Genomic DNA, 22111 nt, shown 5'->3' with positions numbered 1-22111 from the left:
GTTTATCAGTAAATAAAAAACTAAGGAGATAAAAACTTGTCCCAGAAAGAAAAAATATGTAGTCATCTATTTGGAGAAGGTTTTAATTAAGTAGAAGCTCAAAACTTTATTTCAATATTCATATATTAGAAAGACAGTCTTTGTAGGCTGAAAAAATTGTACTGAAGTATACCAGTTATGATCCATCAACTACTGAAATAAGCCAGTTATGATCCATCAAATTTGGTGAAATAAATAGATTGTTGTCTTTATGAATGTGTACATACAGTTTTAGATTTTCATAAATCAGTACTGTAAACTACAGTGAAGAAAACCATATTGGAAAGTACTTAATCCTTTGATGATTTTGGACTTTACAGCTCAAAAGAGAGAGTTAAGGAAGAAATTTATTCAGAAGTTTAGATAGTCTGTGGCCATTTTAAAACAGCCCAATATTTGTTGTTGTTTCTAGATATTTTGCCCTGTTGCAAATGTAGCCATAAACATGTTCTAGAAAATTGTGAAGGAATAAAACTCTTGTCAGTAAAATGACAGAAAACAACACCTTATAGTAAGTTAAGTGTGTTCTAAATTAACTTAGTTAAGTGAGCCCTAAGTTACTTCCAGTGGTAGTAGAGCAGTCTGGAGGAATATGATCAAATTTCATGTTTAGATGGCACTTGGTGGCCTTGCTATTTATAGATGTGAGGATCAGCCAGATGTGGTGACAAATGCCTGTAATCCCACTGCTTGAGAGGCTGAGGCTGGAGGATTGCAGATTTGAAGCCAGCATGTGCTAACTTAGTAAGACCTGGTTACAAAATTTTAGAAAAGTAAGTGATAGAAGTGTAGCTCGGAGATAGAACCACCCCCCATTCAATTTCTAGTACTACACACTCACACACACACACACACACACACACACACACACACACACATGAGGATCTATGACACTACTTCTCTGAGGTAGTATCTGCCAGACCTTTGGCCACTCAAATTGACATTCATTCCATGAACATCTTCTGTGTTGCTATCATGAGTAAGATACCAAGTATTGTGAGAAATCCCAGGCCAAATGATCCCTTAGAATTTATTATCTTCCAGAAGATTCTTTTATTAAAGTGATGGTGTTGAGAAAGTTCTGGGAACAGGACATACCTCTTCCCATTTTCCAGTAAGGATAAAACATTGCCATCATCAACATGCCATAATGATAAAAGTAAATGAAATCAGCCTTGTAAATTGTGAAACATAAGTCATGCTTCTGTTCAATGATAGTCGAAAAATTCAAAACAACGTGAATCTGTTGGAAATAACGAATAAAACCCACTGCAATTAAGTCTGAGTAATCTGCACCCTGCTTTTCCCCACACTTTGTGTCTTGCTGTACTTTTGCTTGTTCAAAGTAAAGTAAAATCTACAGATCCTCCATTGTACAAACATGAATTTGAACAGCCTCTTTGATCTCTCAAAATAGAGACTTTTCATTTCCAAAGAGAAAATTTAGCGCTCCAGCTAAGCCAAAAAATGTGAGCCACAATTTGATCCCAAGTGCCAAACAAAGATGGCGATGGGCCTGGGGATATTTTCAGGGACAGAACATTTCCTGCCTGCTCCATGAGTGAGCGAATTTTGTCTGTTTTGTGGTCGTTCTCATGGACTTCTTGGCTTGGGGGCCAGGTGAGGAGGAGAAGCCTCACAGCCTTCTGTAAGAGAGCAGCACAAAGGGGTTACCTAATACCACTGTGGGAGTTTTATCTGCCTCCTAGATGGCTCAGTGCAGGCCCATGTCTAGACTTATTACAAAAACACCAACAAAACAAAATAAATACCTAACATCTTACAGAAAAGGCACGAAAGCAAACAGCACCGGTAAGGAGAACAATGCCTCTGTTGTGACAGGGAGGCTTCAGGAGGAGGCTGGAATTCCTGCACCTCATGTTTTAATTTGTAAGGACAATATTAAACGTCTTAACACAGGCCCTGGCTTGAATGCATTAATTTGGAAAGGCAATGTGTTTTGTTAGATAAGAGTTTTTTTTTTTTTTAACTGCCACTAGGATCAAAATAAAGATCAGTATAACCAACTCTGCTTGCAGATGGGCAAATTTCAGAAAATTTCCTCTAGCTCACCAATACAACCATTAGTTAATTCTGCTCTTTCCAAGTGACAAGTGTATACAATGTTACATTCTGAGTCTGTTCTGACTTTGCATTCACCTTGCTTTGGGATCTTAAGCAGGTCTCTGAACCTCTCTGATCCTTGGTTTCCACATCTGTAACATAAAAGGGTAGAATTTGGTAATTTATCTTTGTGACATGAAGACTCCAACAAAGCAAAATAAATTATAATATTCACATTGCCTAATTGTGCTGAAAATTCGTGGTTTTACCCCCAGATAAAGCTGTAATTGTCATGTCCATACTAGCTCTTAAATATGTTGCAAACTGAATCTGTAGCTGAATGATAGGGCATTTCCAAAACTTTAAAATCAGTGTACAACTAGGTGGCAAGTATGTCACATAAATGAAGGTACATTTGTTTAGCCAAGAGTTTCGAACAGCCTGAGGCAGTACACTTGAATAAGTTCATTTTTTCTTTCTCTCAACATATATTTACTGATCACCTACCATGTACCAAGCTCTGGAGAGTTGTTTGTCCTGGAATTCTGGGCCTTCCCTTTTATCCACTTTCTTCCCCTCCCTCCCTCCCTCCCTCCCATTCTTATTTGATTTTGGATTTGTTGATGACTGCAGGTGCAAAGGGCTGAGTTAAAGCTACCTGCTCTGTTCCTGCAGTCACAGTCCAGACAAGGCCCCTTTCTCCCTTTGTTTGATTCACTCATTTATCCTTTTTTTTCTTATCCCCAAGGCCCCTCCCATTTCCCTCTCAACAAAGGCAACCTTTCTAATGCTTTGAGTGAATGTCTTTAGTGTGCTTGTGTTTTTTTAAACTGTGTTCTGTCTTCTGTGCATATATGTTAATCAACTCAAATGATAAAAATGCTCAATAGCCCATTTGGTGCCTTGCCTTTTTAAACTCACATTATAGAGTTTTGTTTTTGGCTTTGTTCCACTCTTTGGAGAGACAGGAGGTGCTAGCCTGTCCTAGGCTGGAAAGACAGAGAATAGACCAGGAGAGTCTAATTTGGGGGGCGCGGGCTGCATCAGCCATGGAGTTTTACAAAACTAGCTGGCAAAATCCATCTTTCCCACCTCTGACCTTTTGATGAAGGCATGGTTCTTAAATATCTTCAGATACCATGAGGAGCCTGAGTATCTGTCCTGGACGTTGGTGATCACCAGCCTCCTATGGCTGGCAACTAGTACCAGGACCTGCTGGCACTAAGGTGACCAAAACCTGACAGTGCTGAAAACCCGGGCCACTACACAATGTCATGCTCTGCCTAACACACTTTCCCCCTCCATAATCTGGATAATCTATTTCTTCAAATCTTCTACACCTTCTTTATAATTTGTACAATTTCTGTCCTTTATTACTTCAAAGATTAGATCCTTGGTCCATTGACCATGATATGTACGCTGTTCTACTCACTTAGATTTCCTGTGCACACCCATATTATATATAGTATTTACTCTTTATTATGATTTCTTGTCCAACTCCCCCAGTAGATGTGAATTCCAGGAAGGCAGGGACTGTCTGTCATACATCGTACCTCTAGTACATGAAACAAGGTTCAGCATAAAGCATTACTCGAAAATACTTGTAGAATAAATATTGGATTCATAAAATATTTACTAAGCACCAACTGCATGCCAGTTGGATACTTAGCCATTCTAGGTTCTGTGAAAAACCCAGCAGATTTTCTAAATCCAAGCTAGTACAGTGTCCTTCCAAAACACCCACTTGGAAGGAAATCATTGTGCCTGGGGAAGTATCCTCAAAATTTCTCGAATTCTTCTTTGGGTTAGAGAAAGAAAAAAGTTCCATAGCCTATTGAACATTCTTTCTTTTTCTTTCCTTTTTTTTGTATTGGAAATTGAACCCAGGGGCATTCTTCCTCTGACTTGCACCTCCAGCCCTATTTTATTCTTTTATTTTTAAACAGGGTTTCACTAGATTGCAGATGGCCTCACTAAGTTGCTGAGGCTGGTCACAAACTTGCGATACTCCTGTCTCAGCCTCCCAAGTACTGGGATTACAAGTGTGTGCCACTATGCACGGCTAGAGCATATTCTTTGAAATTATCGAGAGATGTGGGGCATGGAGGTTGTTTCTTGAAGGCTCATTTGAATTTTGGAAACAGCTAAAAACTACGTGGCAACAAATCCCAGTGTATCAGGTGGGCAATTAAGCTGCAGATTATTGCTTTTGCTTCCAAACAAGGTGCGGCTAGAAAGAAACAAGGGTGGTTTTCTTGTATGGCTCATAAGTGGACTCAACAATTTCTAAAGGAGGCTTCCACACATGCTGTGACTTAGGCAAGAAAAAAAATTCTCCACTTTGATGTACATTCGTGCACAAACTACACACGATGTATAGTGTCTGGCACAATACATAGACACATAAAACCAAAAGTTCTTAGAATTTAGTTTTTAAGGATCAGTTGTTCAATATAGTATGGATGAGATCTGGCTTGGCAGCTAGTCTTGCAAAAATATCTTTGTGTTTCAGCAGGTTACAAGATTATCAAATAGCAGGAGTGGCTGCTAAGCAGGCATGTGTATCTTACAAACTGCTCTGGTGTAGGCCCAAGACCTCTGTGGGAAACTCTAGATTTATCTTCCACTCTGCATAGGCTCCACTTGCACCACCAGCCATGGTTCCAACAACACAAGAGTACTACTGACCCACTTGAGCATGGATCTACTTGGGGAGAGCTTAGGAACAAAGTATGATGTGTTTAGAAAGGCAAACACACCAGAGGAGGCACAGTGATGAAAAAATTACTGTTGAGTGACAGCGATATGAAAATATTGAAAAGATATAAATTAAGTCCTTAATAGTAGAGGCTGAGGATGCATTTCAGTGATAGGGTGTTTTCCTAGGATGTATGAGACCCTGGATTCTATCCATATCACTGTAGAGAGAGTGTGCGTGTGTGTGTGTGTGTGTGTGTGTGTGTGTGTGTGTGTGAGAGAGAGAGAGAGAGAGAGAGAGAGAGAGAGAGAGAGAGAGGTTAACAGTAGACATATTATATATGGCTGTGTTAGCTTTCCATCATTATAGCAAAATACCTGACATAACAGGCTTACAAAGAGAAAAGTTTTCACTGAGCATGGTGATGTACAGCTGTATTCCTAGCACTTGGGAAACTGAGACAGATTTTCAGGTTTGAAGTTAGTGTGTTGAAATTTAGGGGGACATCATTTCAAAATAAAAAGGGCTGAGGGTGTGGCACAGAGGTAGAATGTCCCTGGGTTCAATCTCAGTATCACAGAAAAGAAAGGGTTTGTCAGGTGTGGTGAAGCATGCATATAATTCCAGTTTTCTTGGAGAATGGGACAGGAGAATACAAGTTCAAAGCTAGCCTGGTATGTTCAACAGAGCAAAACTGCTCACCTCATGGTCAGGATGAGAAAAGAGAGAAGGAGGTTGAGGTCCTATAGTCCTCTTCTAGGGCACATCCAATGACCTAAGGACTTCCCACAAGGCCCTATCTATCAAGGTAACTTCTTTCTGGGAACCGATTCTTTAACACATGTACCTTTGGAAGACATTCAACTTTCTAACTGTAGCAATGGGGTACAGTATTATGGGGCAAATGTAATTTTTAAACTTTATATAATGATGTATTGTTTTAATTTTTAGTATGTATTTTTTGGAATATTTTTCCCTTTAGAAAACTAAATTTGCTTAAAAATTAGAGGCATCCAGCAACCCAATTGCCTGCTTTGTGATCTAGTGAGAGCCATGCCTTAGGAAGTAATCAAACAAAAATTGTTAGATGAGCTATAGTAATCCATTTGGCCTCGGAATTCAGTATCTATGAATTAACTTTATACAATTATCAGAGTTGAGCCAGTGGAAGTTCAAATATACATCTAATAAAAGATCTGGAAATTTCCAAGACGGGGCAACTTCCCAGCTGCTGGGGCCTCTTTTAACAACAAAATACTCATCTCAACATAATTCAAGTGTGGAAAGTTTAAATAAAAGGGTAGAATAGACACTCTAAACACGAAAAGCCACTAACTAGCTGTTAAACTGGATTCTGAACTAGAGCAGTAAAGATATATAAAGGGTTAGGAAAAGTCATGGACAAAAAACTAAGAGACAGGGTAATGAGAAATAGTAACTGCCCACAGGATATGGTGGATTCTTCACATTAAGCAAATGTGTACGGTTCTGCTTTAATCCCATTTATGTCACTGAAGGGAGCAGACCATGGAAACTCAAGGGGAATACTCTCCTGTCTCTCATCACTCAGCCTAGATGGACCTTTGCTGTAAGAGAGAGCGTAAAAAGAGCAGAGATGCTGATTCCTGGGCTGGGGGTGTGGCACATGCCTAGCAAATGTGAGGCCCTGGGTATGTATTGTCCCTAGTACTGTGTTATAAATAAAACACTGGCTACCTTGAGTCAGGCACTGAGAACTGAAGCATGTTAAATATGATGTTAGGCTAGAAATGTTCTGAGAGGTGCTGGGAAAAAAAACATATTCATGACACAAGTACGAAGTAAAAGAACCAGCAAGATCTAAACAACAAAAGGCATACTTCTAATTTTCCACTTTACATTAGGGAAACGAGGTTTAGAGAGGGAAGTGAATGGAAGAGTGTGCCTAAGTGGACAGTTTCTGTGGCCTCCCAGGATGGAGAGATGGACTTTAAAATCATCCTCTACTGCTTTCAGGAGGAAAACTTGGTCCCAGAGTTATAAACATTTTTTGCCAGATTAAATAAAAACTTTCCTGTGGAATGACAGGGATGGGGTTAACAGATAATAACTGGGCTTTAACTGCTTCTTCAAGTCTGCGATTGTTAGAATATCAGACTGAGCGAAGGAGCAAAGTTTCTAGTGCTGAAGTTTCATAAACCAAAGGTCAAATGTTCTTATAAACCTCCTTAAAATACAGAAATGATTACTTAAAAACAAAGAAAAATGGCTTCTTTTTATTTTGAGTCTTAACAAACTACTATAAATCATAGGAATCCTAGTAACAAGTACAACTGATTGTAGTCTCAATGTCAACAAAACTAAAGGAAGGAAAAGCTAAACCAAGTGTTTGCAGTTTATGCTTGTGGGCATTGCTGCAAAGGACAAAAATAGATATTGGAAACCTATGTTCTTTGGAAGACCAACAGAAGTGGGTTGGTGACAGCAGGAGGGGGAATGGTAAGTTGGGAAAATTATGCCTTCTGCTTCTCACATGGTATGACTTTTTGCCATTGGACTGAAATTGGAGATCCTGACTGAAACCACCTCTTATAATCAAAGGGGACTTCCTTGTCCCTCTCTGGACTTTTGTTTATGCCACTTCCCTGCATCTCACACTCCTTTTCTCATATTCATCAGGTGGGAGATCATCCTTTATAAATAATAATGTCTCTATTGCCTTACCTGGCAAAAGAACAGTATGCGGAATATCATATATATCCCCAAAACAGCAAGTTGGAGCCAGGTGAGGTGGTGTGTGCCTGTATTCTGAGTACTAGAGAGGCCGAGACAGGAGCAGCACAGGTTCAAGGCCAGCGCTAGCAACTTAGCAAGATCCTCAGCAACTTAGTAAGTCTCTTTTTCAAAATAAAAATTAAAAAGGGATGGGGGTATATCCGTGGGTTCAATTATCAAAAAAAAATCTGAGTTGGTCATTTCTGGTGTTCCTTGGTAGCAGAATGTTCAAGTATCAATACAAGGGCCATTAGTACTTGTGATGTTGTATGTATAAAAATGGATTTAAGCAGTAATACTGAGCCTATAAGTTATTGAAAACCAATGTTGGACTTAGTATTGACACCAGAAGAGAGATCCAGGAGAGTAGGGATCAAATCTGTTTTGTTTGCCACTGACTTATATATCTGGTACAGCATTTAAAACCCAGTAGGTACATAGGACATAGGTGATGAATAAGTAAATGTTGAAGGAGACTACCTGAGGCTAAGAGCGAGAGATGCTTCCTATATAAGGCATGGTGTTGCTTATGATAAACTTTGCAAAGTTAGCCAGAGCAACTCCTGGGCCCAGTACATGGCAGCCTCTGAAGAGGGAAGTGACAGCAGCAAGAAAACAATGGGAATTATTTTTTGTGTGTGTGCTCTTTGGGCCCACTTATCTGGGTTGGGGGAAGGAAGAATATTAATTGTGCAACTTGTACAAGAACCACACAGAGGATTTCCTATTGGGGCAAAACATTTTTAGTAAAATGAAATCTATAAAAAGACCAGACTGTGGACTCTTTTGAGATACCTTTGGTCTTAGGCAAGACAATTCAATCTAAGGTTTCTGAGTGGAGATTATGGGTTGGGTATGTTGTGGAGGGGAGCAGCTTTGATTGAGGCTTGGGGCAAGATTGACACTCACCAAAAAGTGGGCAGAGATGTAGGTTTCCAGGATTCCACTGGGCCATGATGGAATTATGCTGAATAGAAAGTAAGTGTACGTCAGTTTACAAAAGACACAATATATTTTTATTTGAATATTTATTTTTTTTTCAAAGAAATCCATGCAGAGAGAGAAAGATGGACAGAGAAACATGGTAACCATGTTCTAGCAGCCAAACAGGAAAATAATTTGGCACAACTTCATGGGATTTTTTTTTTTTGCAAAAGGACAATCTATACTACGACTAAAATTTACCTTCCTCATAAAGACACCATTTGATTTTCAAAAACATAACACATGGTTAGTCTTCTACTTAATGGCTAGAGGAGGCATATAAGGTAAAAAAATAGAAAAAAATAAGAGCGTGGTTCCCATTATTAGGGAGGACCACGGGGTGTGCTGGGCACCATAAGTCAGTGCACCAGGAAGAAAAAGCAGGCCACATAGATGGCCATGCTGATTAGAAGCTTCAGTGGGAAGTCCACATTTCCCAGGTTGTGAGTTGCATCTATTTCATTGTCCTTCTGATTCACATGTTGCTTGTTCCCCGGAGCATCATCCACGTCCAGGTCATAAGCCAGTTCTGCCAAAAGAAAAGAAGGATTTGAGATGCAGAATTATATACAGTTTATGTGTACATGATTCCCAGCTCAAGCATTTTTCTAGATTCTCAGGATATTGAGGTTTTGATTATTTCCTTTCTGGGAATGAAAGGGAAGGGCTCCAGGAGATGGCGAGGAGAAGGAAGTGAGAGGAGGGCAGTGGAAAAAGGTGGCTTGAAGTGCTCCTTCCAGATATCAGAGCTAAGGGAAGTAAGCAGGACACATACTCTCTTCTCTGGCTCCACTCACACTCAAGCAATTAGTGTTGGCCTCAGGCAATTGTCTGCTCTCTGGCTCAGTTGTGCTTGAACTGAAGGTCATTTTCACCAGATTTCACTGGTATCAAGACATGTCCTGTGGGTTACCACAGGCGAGTCTCTGTTGGTGAGGGAATGGTGTAGCTCTCTGTGTACTTTTCTTGAGTCCTGCACTCCAGTTTCCCTTGTCCTGGACACTTTAATTAGATTTGAAGATGGAGGAGTAGTTTGCTGGTGGAAAGTATTTTGTTTTTTTTTTTCAAATAGTTCTTTTTTTTCTATTTGGTTGTTTCATCTCCCTTGGGAAAAAAAGAAACTCACAAAAAGCTAAATTGATTTAGAGCATAGGATTTAAATTGATACAAGCCAATTAAGACTGAGAAGAGTCTCCCGTGCATGGGAGGCTGAAACAGGAGAACAGGTTTAATTGTAGCAAGCACTAACTTCACGAGAACCTATTTCAAAATAAAAATAAAATAGGTTTGGTGCTCTCTCTCAGAGGTAGAATGCCCCTGAATTCAATCCCCAGTGCTGAGAGAGGGGGAGCAGACAGAGACACTTAAGGAAAGGCTAATGGGTAAAGAAAATTTTTAATTGTTTAAGGTTTATGAGATATGTTCATAATTCTGGAAATAAATAGGATGCCTTTGGCTTTGCCTAGTGTAAATGTCCTCCAGAAGGCAAATCTAAGCAGATGGTGTTTTATCAGGAAATTCGAGATCACCTGTCTGGCCTGGGGTTCAATTTCTTTCAGGTTTGCTTTTGTATACTTAGAGATAAAATCCACTCCCTTGGCGCTTCTAGATTCTGTTGTCACTGTTTCTATTTCAATATCTTGTGAAGGTGATGGGGCGTGAGCCACCTCACCAACCAGCCAACTGTTCTTGGCCAAGGGCTCTGGAAAGATCCCTTGGGGACATGGAGATGCACAGCAACAGCACTGGAGGAAATGACTGGGATTCTACAGAAGGAAGGAAGGAATAGGAAGGAAGAGATCCTCTTACAGGGCTTGAAGCCCTCAGTAAGTCACAGGAAGCAAGTGTGGGGATTTAGTAGGGCCCAGAACCGGGGCTGCCCTTAAACTGGAATTGGGTAAAGCAGGCAGCAATGTTAAGGTAATCAAAGCCAGGGAGGTGATCTCAGACTGTGATCCCACTGTCCAAAAGGGCTTCTGTGATCTCTAATGCCACCAGCAAGGACAAGGAAACCAACTTTACTGTGCTTCAATTTAAAAAAAAGATATTTTACCTCATATAAGGTATCTCAATGTTTCTTGAATTTTCAAGTGCTTAATTATTGCCACAGCTCAACTTTTTCTGTTTCAGTTTACTAATTCTAATTCTCAATGCATACCAGTTCATGTCCCCTGCCTTATATAATAGGTCTTCATATTTTCCCATTATTTGAATAGTATCTATTATTTTGAATCCTCTGTCCATAACAACTGATAGAAATATTTCCTATTTTGTTATTAATTATAATTCACCTTCATAACTGTGCAAAGAAATGATATCATAACTTTTAACATACATGAATTGAGTTACATTTTACTCCTCTAAAAACTGGGGACATTTTCTTCCCAAGTGCTGATAATAATTCAAATCAAGTTTCTGGGAAACTCTCTTACCCAGGAAAAAGCTGTTTAGTAGAGAGTAATTTAGATTTTCTCCCCTCAAAAATACATACATACAAACAAAATATAAAGAGAAGAACAAAGAACAGCGCTTCACTTGGAAATCAGATCTCTCTCTGAAACGCGAATTATGCAGAGCACACAAGAAGACTGAGGTCAGCTGTCAGTCGGCAAGGATAGCACAGGCTTAGGTCATGATCAGGTTTCACCAAAGTAGAAAGCACATATGGCTGGATCTGTTGAAAGCCCAGCCTGAAGTCTCAGGGCAACTTCTCTACTTAAGTGGAGAGGAATATTTTTAGGGTTGACCTGAATGAGAGCACTCTCAGCATTGCTTTCAGATTCCTTTCCTGGAGGATGCCCCTTGCCCAACATCAAGATAAAATGAGATCCATTAATGTTACCACTCAGCTCCCACTCTATTTATTTTGCACTTCAAATAATCCACTAACACTGAACAGTTTTGTTATTGTAGCAGTTATGGTGGGCCCAGCAGTTTTGTTAAATCCAGTCATTACTAATATTTTGTTTCTTTCTTTTTGCCACCAAAGGCCTCTGATCTTATTTCTCTCTTTTGTGCCCCATGTTTGGAAATTATTGTGATGACTCATTATATGTCAGGCATTGTGCTATACTATTTATATACATTATCTCATTTAATTTAGCATCCGTAATGTTATGAAGTAGGTATTATAATTCTCATTTTACTGGTGAGGAAGCTCAAGCTCAGGTTGAATATTTTGCTCATATTTACAGAGTTGGTAAGTGGCACAAGTACTATTTGAAGCTATGTGTGACCATAAAGATTATATGAAGCTATACTCTTTTGAAAAATTCTGCATACCAAATTTACTGCAGTGAATAAGTAGTAACAGGTTCCTACTTGAAAAGATTCAATTACTGAAGTTCATACTATCAAGGAGAACTTCCAAAAAAGCATGAGAAAAGTCAGTATTTCCATATAAAATTAACCACAAACTGCATTAAGTAGCCTTGATAAATTTTGTGAAATAGAAAAAAGAGCTCTAGTTTAGGGGACATAGAAAGAGAATTATTGCATCAGTTCAATTTCCTAGAGAAATCAACACAATGGCCAAGGCCATTAGACACACCAGGCACAAACTAAGCCAAGTCTACTACTAAAAGACCCTCAGGAATATTCAGAATGTTATTTCCCTGTGCTCCCTAAGCCATGGCTACAGATTTACCAAAGTTCTCAATTCCTCAGCAGCAGAAATTTACCACCCAATGCTATGGCTAGGCTCCTGTGGTATATATCAATGGAAATCCCAGAAAAGTTAAGCTCTGGGCCTGGGCCATCATCATGGAGACTAGAGATGAAGGGGGCAGCTTAGTACAATAAGGAAGCATTATGGAATATGGAAAAATAAAAATTTGGTAAAGATAAATATTTTATCTGTTTCTGGACAGAGGAAATATAATACAATTTAATTCTATAAACAATGCTACACTACGATGTCCCAAAAATGGAACTAGAAGTTTGGGGAAAGATTTGGTGTATGTTTCAAGGAATCTCACACTCTGGCTAGGGCAAAGACCCAATAGATAAACCAACTAGATACTTGGCAGAAAGTAGAAAAGACTAAAAAATGCAGGTGAAACACCATGGGAGAAAGAAGGGAGAGAGAAGACAGGTATACAGAGGGAGAAACAGCAAGTGCTAGGTGTATTATGATTATTTTGAATGTTTCTATTACATTGAACTTTACTATGATATAAAATGACATTTCACCAATAAAAATCTTAAACAATTCTAAGTTAGAAGGAGCTAGGAAGTTTTCTTAGAACAATTTAGATATAATCTACATCATGAAGGCTGAGTAGAATGATGGCAAGGTTGAATGCAATGGTTAACCCAGGTAGAGGGTTCAGTTTGAGCAAAATCACTAAGTTTGGAGGATGTGGTAGGACACATTCAGTAGGAACATGCAGTCTCCATGGTGTGAGGGGCCATGGAGTGAGCACTGTTGTGTGGTGTGTGTGTGTGTGTGTGTGTGTGTGTGTGTACGCACGGGGGAGGTAATGAGTGGTGTGGATGAAAGGAAGAACAAGTAAGGGTGAAATTCTGATGGATCATGAATGCTAAAACAGTTATGTAAACAGTAGGGAGCCACTGAAGGTTTTTATTTTTATTATTTTTGGTAGTTATTTATTTATTTTTGTTTTTTATTTATTTATATTTTATTGAACATAAATGGTATAAATTTAAACTTGGTGCCCTCTCCACCCCTTCCCTGTTTTCCCTTTCCCCCTCCCACCAATGAATGTCCAGGGTAACCATGCCATATTCATAATTTTGCACATATTCGGATGTAGACCCTCATTAATCAAGTTCAGTCTTCCTCCTCCCCTATCTTTCCATTCAAGCTTTGCTGGTATCTCCCCTCCATTTCCTGGAGTACTACTGGTATCCTCTACGTTCCCTAGTTTGGAACAAGACAAGGATGCCCACTATCACCACTCCTTTTCAATATAGTCCTTGAGATTCTTGCCGCAGCAATAAGACAAGGAAATCAAAGGAATTCTCATAGGAAGAGAGGAATTAAAATTATCCTTATTCACAGATGACACGATCCTTTATCTGGAAGACCCAAAGAACTCAACCAAAAGACTTCTGGAGCTGACTGACAAATTCAGCAAAGTTGCAGGATACAAAATCAACCTAAAGAAATCAGTGGCTTTTCTTTACGCCAACAATGAATCCACAATGAAAGAAACAAAGAAGACAATTCCATTCACTATAACCTCAAACCAATAAAATACCTAGGAATAAACCTAACTCAAGATGTAAAAGACCTCTACAACAAAAATTATAAAACATAAAAGAAAGAAATTGAAGAAGACCTTGAAAGATGGAAAGATCTACCATGCTCATGGATAGGCAGAATAAATATCATCAAAATGGACATTCTGCTAAAACTGATCTATAGATTCAATGCAATTCCCATTAAAATACCAGCGACATTTTTCAGGGACCTAGAAAAATCACTCATAAACTTTATATGGAGAAAGAAAAGACTCAGAATAGCCAAAGCAATTCTCAGAAATAAGGTTTTAAAGTAAGGAAACCACACAATCTGATTTGTATTTTAGAAAGGTCATTGGCAACAGTGTGGAGAACAGCCCTTAGTGGGAGAGACTTGTTAGACATCTTGTCATAGAAAAAAAAAAACAGAAGTCTGTAAGATCAGTATATGGGGATCAGCCAAAAGCATACAAAAAATGGAAAACAACAACAAAGAGACAAAATCTATACCAAATTAAAAAAAAAATCTCAGTCTACTACAAATAACCTATATTATGGAACCACCACAAACCATTTTTCTTTGTAATCATTTCTTTATGCATATTAGTGATTTTACAGAATTTATTATTGTTGTTGGGTGGATGCTATAAAATGCACACACAATGTTCCAAATTGAAGTCGTCATCAGTGAGAACCTTTTGGATTAGCAAGGAGATTTTCCTTCTAAATCTAAAAATCTATTTTATTTGTAATAATTTTAACTATGCCCAGAGGGTAGACCCAACAATCTGCACTAATTACACACTGAGCTCTGCCTCTTGTTTTGCTTTTATGTCCTTTGTATTGCAGCCTAGTGGCACATGCTTGTAATCCCCGTGCTTGGGAGGTGGAGACAGGAGTATCACGCAGGTTCGAAGCCAGCTGCACTGGCTTAGGAGACCCTATTTCCAAGTAAAATAGCATAAAACAGGTCTGGGAGTGTAGCCTGGAAGTAGAAGGGTTTCCAGGAACCCCAGTACCACCAAAAATAAAATAAAATAAAATAATAAAATAATGGACAAGCGAGATTATATCGTGAATCCATTCCCAGTTTTCTAAGGAATCTCCATACTGATTTCCATAGTGGCTGAACTAGTTTGCACTCTCACCAACAGTGTAAAAGAGTTCGTCTTTCCTCACATCCTCACCAGCATTTGTTGTTATTTGACTTCTTTATGCTTGCCATTTTGATTAGGGTTAGATGGAATCTCAATGTAGTTTTGATTTGCATCTCCCTGATGGCTAATGAAATGATATTAAATATCTTTTCATGTATTTATTGGCCATTTGTATCTCTTTTTTGTGAAGTGTCTGTTTAATTCAGTTGCCCATTTCTTAATTGGGTTGTTTTTCTAGTGTAGAGTCTTTTGAGCTCTTCGTATATTCTGGATATTAACCCTCTATCAGAGTGGTAGCTGTTAAAGATCTTCTCCCATTCTGTAGGCTTTCTCTTTAGATTATGGATGATTTTCTTTGATGAGAAGAAACTTTTTAATTTGATGTCATCCCATTTGTTCATTTTTGTTTTAATTTCATGCACTTTGGAGGTCTTGTTGAGGAAGTTACTATCTGTGCCTATACGTTGGAATGTTGAATCTATACCACTCCTGGATATCTTTCCAAAGGGGTTGAAATCAGAGAACTACAGTAACTAATGCATAGCCATGTTCATAGCAGCACAATTTGGAATAGCCAAAACATGGAACCAACCTAGGTCTCCATCAACAGATGAATGGATTGAAAAATTATGGGAAATACACACAATGGAATTCTAGTCAGCAATAAAGAAGAACAAAATCATGTCATTTGCAAGAAGATGGAAAGGCCTGGAGAACATTATGTTAAGTGAGATTAGCCAAGCAAAGAAGGAGAAGGGACATATGTTTCCTCTAATATACTCAAGCTAGGGAGTATTAGGGATACCAGAGGGACTCTAGATAATGGAGGGGAAACCTCAGCAAAGCCAGAAAGGTGGGATGGGGGAGGAAGAAGGCTGAGATTATTTCGTGAAAAAGCTACATTTGAATATGTGTATACATGTGAATATAACATTGTTAACCTGGACACTCAGTACTGGGAGGGAGGGAAAGGGGAAGTGGGGGGATGGCACCAAGTACTGTGTGAATAGATGCCATTGTCAACAAGATCCACATTATGTGAGACTATAGTGCACCAATAAAATAAAATTTAAAAAATAAAAGAAATAGGAAAAAATAATGGGCAAGCTGGGGGTAGTGGCACACGCTTGTAATTCCAGCATTTGGGAGGCTGAGACCTTAGGATAGTGGTTTGCAGACAGCTTCAGCTACTTAGTGAGGCCCTTTGCAATTCAGTGAGACCCTGTTTCAAAATAAAGAATAAAAATAGGTCTGGGGGGTGTTGCTTAGAAGTAGAATGCTCCTGGGTTCTATCCCCATTACTGCAATAAAATAAAATAAAATAAAATAAAATAAAATAAAAAATAACGGGTAGACATTAGGTGTGCACTTTGTGTTGGAAAGTTTTTCTGCTCTGGGTAAAGAATGAGTGGGAAGCCTGCTATCCTTAGTTACTCAAAATCCTAGTGGAGTCCCTCAGGAGGCTGCACAATTGAGAGGACGCTCTTCAGCCCTAGGTCCCAGGCCTGGCTTAGCTACTGACTTACTTGTTCACCTTTGACAAGTTATTTGCTTCTTTGGATTTCAGTTGCCCCATATGGCAAAACAGGATCCTGCACTGATGACCTCTAAGTTTCCTTCTGGTTTTCTTTCTCTCTGATTCCAAGGCTCTTGGGCCCAGTGCTGGGCATAGTCTGCTGCAAGCTGTAATCATTCCTCTACCTACAGCAGCCAAGGTGGCTGCTCCCAGTATAGCCTCCTTAAGTCAGTAGGGTCAATTAGTTTCTTGTCTTAGGATATCTTTCTGGTGATGTTTATCAGCTATTAAATTATGAATTTTATTTCCTCTGGAGTTGTTCTAATCTTGAATGAGAGAACTTGGCAATAAATAAATCCATGCTGGACCATTTTGGATTTGTTTTTAAACCCCGGCACAATAATGTCCACAGGACGCAGTTCACACAAAGCATCGAGGGAGAAGTTGTTGGAGCTGGGGGGCATCAATCAGGCAGCTGAGGAAGACCTGTCAGCCAGAGAAACAAGCCTTTTGGCCCTCACAAAGACAATAGGGTCTCAAGCATACAACAGAAAGCATGGACATCAAGAATTGCCAGGAGATTTCACACACACACACACACACACACACACACACACACACACACTAATAGGAAGACTTCACAAGGCAGTGTGCAGTAAGAGCCACCATCAAAATGCCAGGAGAGAGAATGTGGTGGCTGGGCCAATCATGGGGGTTTCTTCCTTGCCAAGCCTGCACCAGCAGATGGCTTCAATCTGGCCCTAATATATAAACAGAGCAACTTTTCTATCCTTGTGTTTTGAATTTGCTGTATACAGTTGGCGCCTTTAGACATGAATATGTGAAACTTTACGACATTGCCTGGAACATCCTGGAGGATGACATGGGACAAAGGGAGAATCTCCAAGGAAAACACACTCATTGCAACAGTGCTTGCTCTGCTGACTGTACCCACAGAAGCACTTGGGCTATGCCATTGGCTTCTGGATCTCAAACAGATCTTGGTTTTCCTCTCCTCCCCTCAGCACAGCCCTCATTCCTGCCACAGAACTTTCAGCTGTGAAATGACTACTTGAACTTGAAAGCCAAGAAAATGACTTTGTGATGATAGCAGGGTCTCTGGCAGTCTAGACTTTCTTCTTCACAGACCACAGGAAGAGGAAAGGGCACATTTGAGGCTCTAGATCTTAACTGGTTTGATGGGACTCCTTTTAAAATGAGCTCATTTCACAATGTGCCTTGATAAAAAAGCAAGCTGCCTAATTTTACTCAGTGAGTGACCATAAACCCTGGGAATAATCAGATGCTATCTCCTGAAAGAGGCCTGTGGCAGGGAGATGCCCAATTCATATTTATGGCTGAGTCTAGCCTACAAACATCCTCAGTTACAATGATGGGATGCTGAAAGAAGACAGTGGAATTTTTCCATTAGTTGAGGCATGGTCTTGCTTATTATAGGTCTGTTTCTTAATCTGGGGTATGACTATGTGCAGGTTACAGTGCAATGAACTATAGGTCCAGGAAGTCATGGCTTCGATCTGGAGAACCAGAGGAGTGTGGTGGAGTAGAAATACACTATTTGAAAACTCACTGAAGATGTCATAGAACATTCCTTTCTAGAAGGGCCTTCAGGTTATGGTCCAAATTGTCAGAAGCAGAGATGCATTCCCTTTTCTCTGATGCATGGAGCAATTAGGTTGAATGGTCTTAACACCACTATTAGGTAATTTGGGTCACCTCTGCTTTTCAACTATCACACATGATATTCTGCTTCATGAATTCCTGCTTAATGTCTTACTGGAGTCTGTTCCATGACAATTTCCTTTTCAGGAGGGGAATACTATATCAACTGGCCCCGACTGGGGCTCCTCTGAGTTTTCTAATACAAAATGACTTCTAGAGGTTTTAACCACTAACTCTGCTTCACTAATTTGTTTAACCACTAAGAAATTAATATGATGTGGATGTGATAGCACATGTCTATAATCCCAGTACTCGGGAGGCTCAGATAGGAGGATCACAGGTTCAAGACCAGTCTTAGCAACTTAGACCATTAACAACTTAGCAAGACCATCCCCAATACAAAAAAATAAATAAACCTCAAATCACATAATCCTTTGTAACAATAAATCATTTCACTGGATAACCTTCTTAGAACATGGGCCACTACTTATATTTATTTTGATGTATCACAAGTCAGACCATGTTCTCAGAAACAGAATAATTTTCTCGGGTGTTGTTGGCCTCCTCCAGGATCCCCAGAAACATCACCACCACTTTCCCCAGGAGCATCACGACTATTACTCCCATGTCAATAGGAGCTTCTTCCCGAAGGCTGCCTAGAGCTCCACAGGCATCAGCTTATCCAAGACTACTCTCCACAGGAGAGTTTACTTTAATCCCACGGAGGGTGATGGGACTGAGATAGCAAAAGTAGAGTTAGGGACACAGAAACTATTCAGCTAGAACTAGGAGCATGGATGGAAAGATCTGGCTTAGAGAAGACAAAGGAAAAGAGATTGTTTTGACTGATGAACTTTTATTATTATTTCGGAAGAGGGACAGGTTAATTTGGTCAAATGTTAGGGAGTGGTCAAAAAAAGGAAGCACTGAAAAAAAAGAAGCTCCTCAATCTGTCTACTAGAAAATTGGAGGTGATTTTTTTTTGGTGGTACTGGGGTTCCTGGAAGCCCTTCTACCTCCAGGCTACACTCCCAGACCTATTTTTACATTTTTATTTGGAAACAGGGTCTCCTAAGCCAGCGTGCGCGGCTGGCTTCGAACCTGCGCGATCCTCCTGTCTCTGCTTCCCAAGTGCGGGGATTACAAGCGTGCGCCCCCACACCTGGCTTGGAGGTGATTTTTGAAAGAACTTTACTGAGGTGGGGAAAGAATGAGAGCTAATGTGGACTCATGGAAAAGAACACCTAGTAGCGTGTACAACCAAGCAGAATTCCACATTAAGATGGCCTTGGGAGATGCTATATTCGTTATCTTTGAAGCATCAATGACCTGTAATAGACTCTCAAACAGATACTCCTGTGCCAATGTTCACTGAATTGTGATTCATAATAGTCAAAGGGCAAAAACAATCCAAGTGCCTATCAGTGGACAAATGAATATAAAAAATATGGTGCATGCATTCAATGTGATATTGTTCAGCCAAAAAAAAAATGACATTCTGACATACATTATGATATGGATGAACCTTGAAAACATTATGCTAAGTGAAAGAAGCTACTTAAAATATTGTGTAGTCCCATTAATATGTTTGACTACAATGCACCAATCAGAATTTTAAAAATAGCGTGTAGTATACAATTTCATTTTTATGAAACATCTATTATAGACAAATCCATGGAGATAAGTCGCTTAGTAATTGCCAGGACTACATGTGATGGAGGAGTGCTCAGGGAGAATTATTGCTTAATGGTTACAGAGCTTCTTTTGGGAGTGAAAAAATGTTTTGCAGATAATGGTGATGACTATAGAACTTTGCATATGTAATCAAAGCTACTGAATTCTTAAAAATAGTTGATAAAAAAATGTGGTGTATATACACAATGGGTTTTTTTTTTTTTTTTGCGGGTCTGGGGATGGAACCCAGGGGCATTTGACCTCCCAGCTACACCCTCTGTCCTATTTTTTTTATTCTTTATTTTTAAACAGGGTCTCACTAAGTTGCAGAGGGCCTCACTAAGTAGCCGAGGCTGTCGGCGAACCACGATCCTCTGGTCTCAGCCTCCCAAATGTTGGGATTACAAGAGTGCACCATTACGCCCAGCTAAACAATGGGCTTTTACTCAGCCATAAAAAGAAAAAAATTATGTCATTTTTAGGAAAATGGATGGAACTAGGAAGCGTCATGCTAAGTGAGATCAGCTACAATCAGGAAATCAAAGACCTGGTATTCTCTCTCATTTGTGGAAGTTAGAGAGATAATAGGAAAAAGGGACTTAGTGAAAATGAAGAGGGGGGGGAGACCAGTAGAGTAGTGGAAGCAGATTGGGGGAGGGAAAGGCTTGGGGAAGGAAACAGACCAAATTATTCTATGTGCAGGTATGAATATATCACAATGAAGCTTACTATTCTGTATAATTACAATTCACCAATAAACATATTAAACACATAAAAATTACATTTGAATAGAAACAGTTGAAATGGAAATTTATGTTCTATATATTTAATATAATTAAAAATTTTTTATACTAGAATCTAAGAGATAATGACATCTGGGACACTGACTCTCCACTCCATAACGGAAGTGTATTGTTACTCTGGTATCTTACCATGTGGAAAGGAGTGTGTGCAAATGTACTTGATATCCCAAATGAGACTTTTTTCAGTGCTTTGAAACTCAAGTCAGTAGTCCAAAAAATTAAAATGAATGGATATTAAGCACTCATGGATTTTTAGACATGATTCTTCAACTGAGACTAGAAAAGAGGGCATTTTTGGTCATGTATTTTAATCTAAGGCTAAACTTAAAGAGAAGCTTTATACAGCCTCAGGAAACTTCCATTTGCTTTTTGTAACACAAATAAATATGAAAATATGTTAAAAAAGAATAAATGCAAGAATAAATACACTGTTCTCATAACTTTAAAATTTATTTGATGGTTTAGATTCATTGACCTCTGATTAAAATATAAATTTTGGGCATGACACAGCTATAGAAGTATGCATAATTGATCTTTAAGAATGGGGAAAACATAAAATGTCACTTATTGAATCTCATTACTGCAGAAGGGGAAGGGGATTGGGGGAGTGGCTTTGTACTTCCACAGAGCCCAAAGTATATCAGGCATTCATCAAGTACATCAGGGCTTTCTTTGGGTATAAAAACTCAAAATCAGCTGAGGTTCCATTTATAATGAGGCATGGTGAATCTTACAAAAACTGTAGCTGAGAATCAAAATGCTTGGAATGTCCTGGTAATGCCCAACCACAAAGAAAATTGCTAATACAACAGCCAGAAATCAAAATCAAGTCCCCAAAACACTTGGACTGGGGATGGGAATATCTCGGGCCAAAAATCAACAGTAGGCAGGTGTCCTCAATGATGGAAAAATGAAAACCCTCCCTGAGTTATTTAAATGCTAACTATGAAGCTCTTCCCTCATCATCAACAGGCATAGGAAAATAAACATTATTTTCCTCTCAATTTACTTGGAAGCACGCAGTGGCATCCTTGCTCATCCTCCTACCTTCCCACCTTTGTCCCTCTTTTTTTAAAAAAGGTTTTGAACAAATGAAAATTTTGTGTGTGTGCTTTTAGTCACACATTACAATGTAAATCATGTTGACAATGACATACATGCACACAGTCTTGGTGACTCCCCAATTTCCCTCCCTCCCAATACAGAGTACCCAGATTGACATTGGTATTTATTCACAAGTACACACATAGTCTATGGTAGTATTTCTACTGATGAACCTAAGTCTTCTTCCACCCCCACCCTTATATCTCCTCCCTGGCTCCCCTGAGTTTTGTCCTCATCATTTGACGTCTCTCCTGTATCCCACCTTTGTCTCTTGATTCACATGCTCATGGGCTCCATTTCCTTTCTTGTTGGATGCTGCCTATCTCTTCCCTTTCCTTCAGCCCCCTCCTGTCTTCAATGCCTCAGCTACATAAGATACCATTCCTCTCTAATGGCCCACTGCTGTCCAAGAATGTTCTATTGGGTGACA

At 39.4% G+C, this 22111-nt stretch overlaps 1 protein-coding gene across 3 annotated transcripts in view; it reads right to left on the bottom strand.

The window, feature by feature from the left end:
• Positions 1–8898: 8898 nt before the first annotated feature.
• The window catches only part of GPC3 (glypican 3), a gene marked incomplete at both ends in the record, with an annotated part of 443900 nt that continues 430687 nt past the window's right edge, over positions 8899–22111 (bottom strand). For all 3 annotated transcript variants that reach the window (XM_080719493.1, XM_080719494.1, XM_080719495.1), the window contains one exon: positions 8899–9068. In XM_080719493.1, the coding sequence (XP_080575619.1) occupies positions 8899–9068 (170 nt within the window). The remainder of the gene's footprint in view (positions 9069–22111) is intronic.

This window comes from Muscardinus avellanarius (assembly GCF_963383645.1).
Source record: "Muscardinus avellanarius genome assembly, chromosome: X".
NCBI lineage: Eukaryota > Metazoa > Chordata > Mammalia > Rodentia > Gliridae > Muscardinus > Muscardinus avellanarius.
This window is presented reverse-complemented; position numbering and strand designations above follow the sequence as displayed.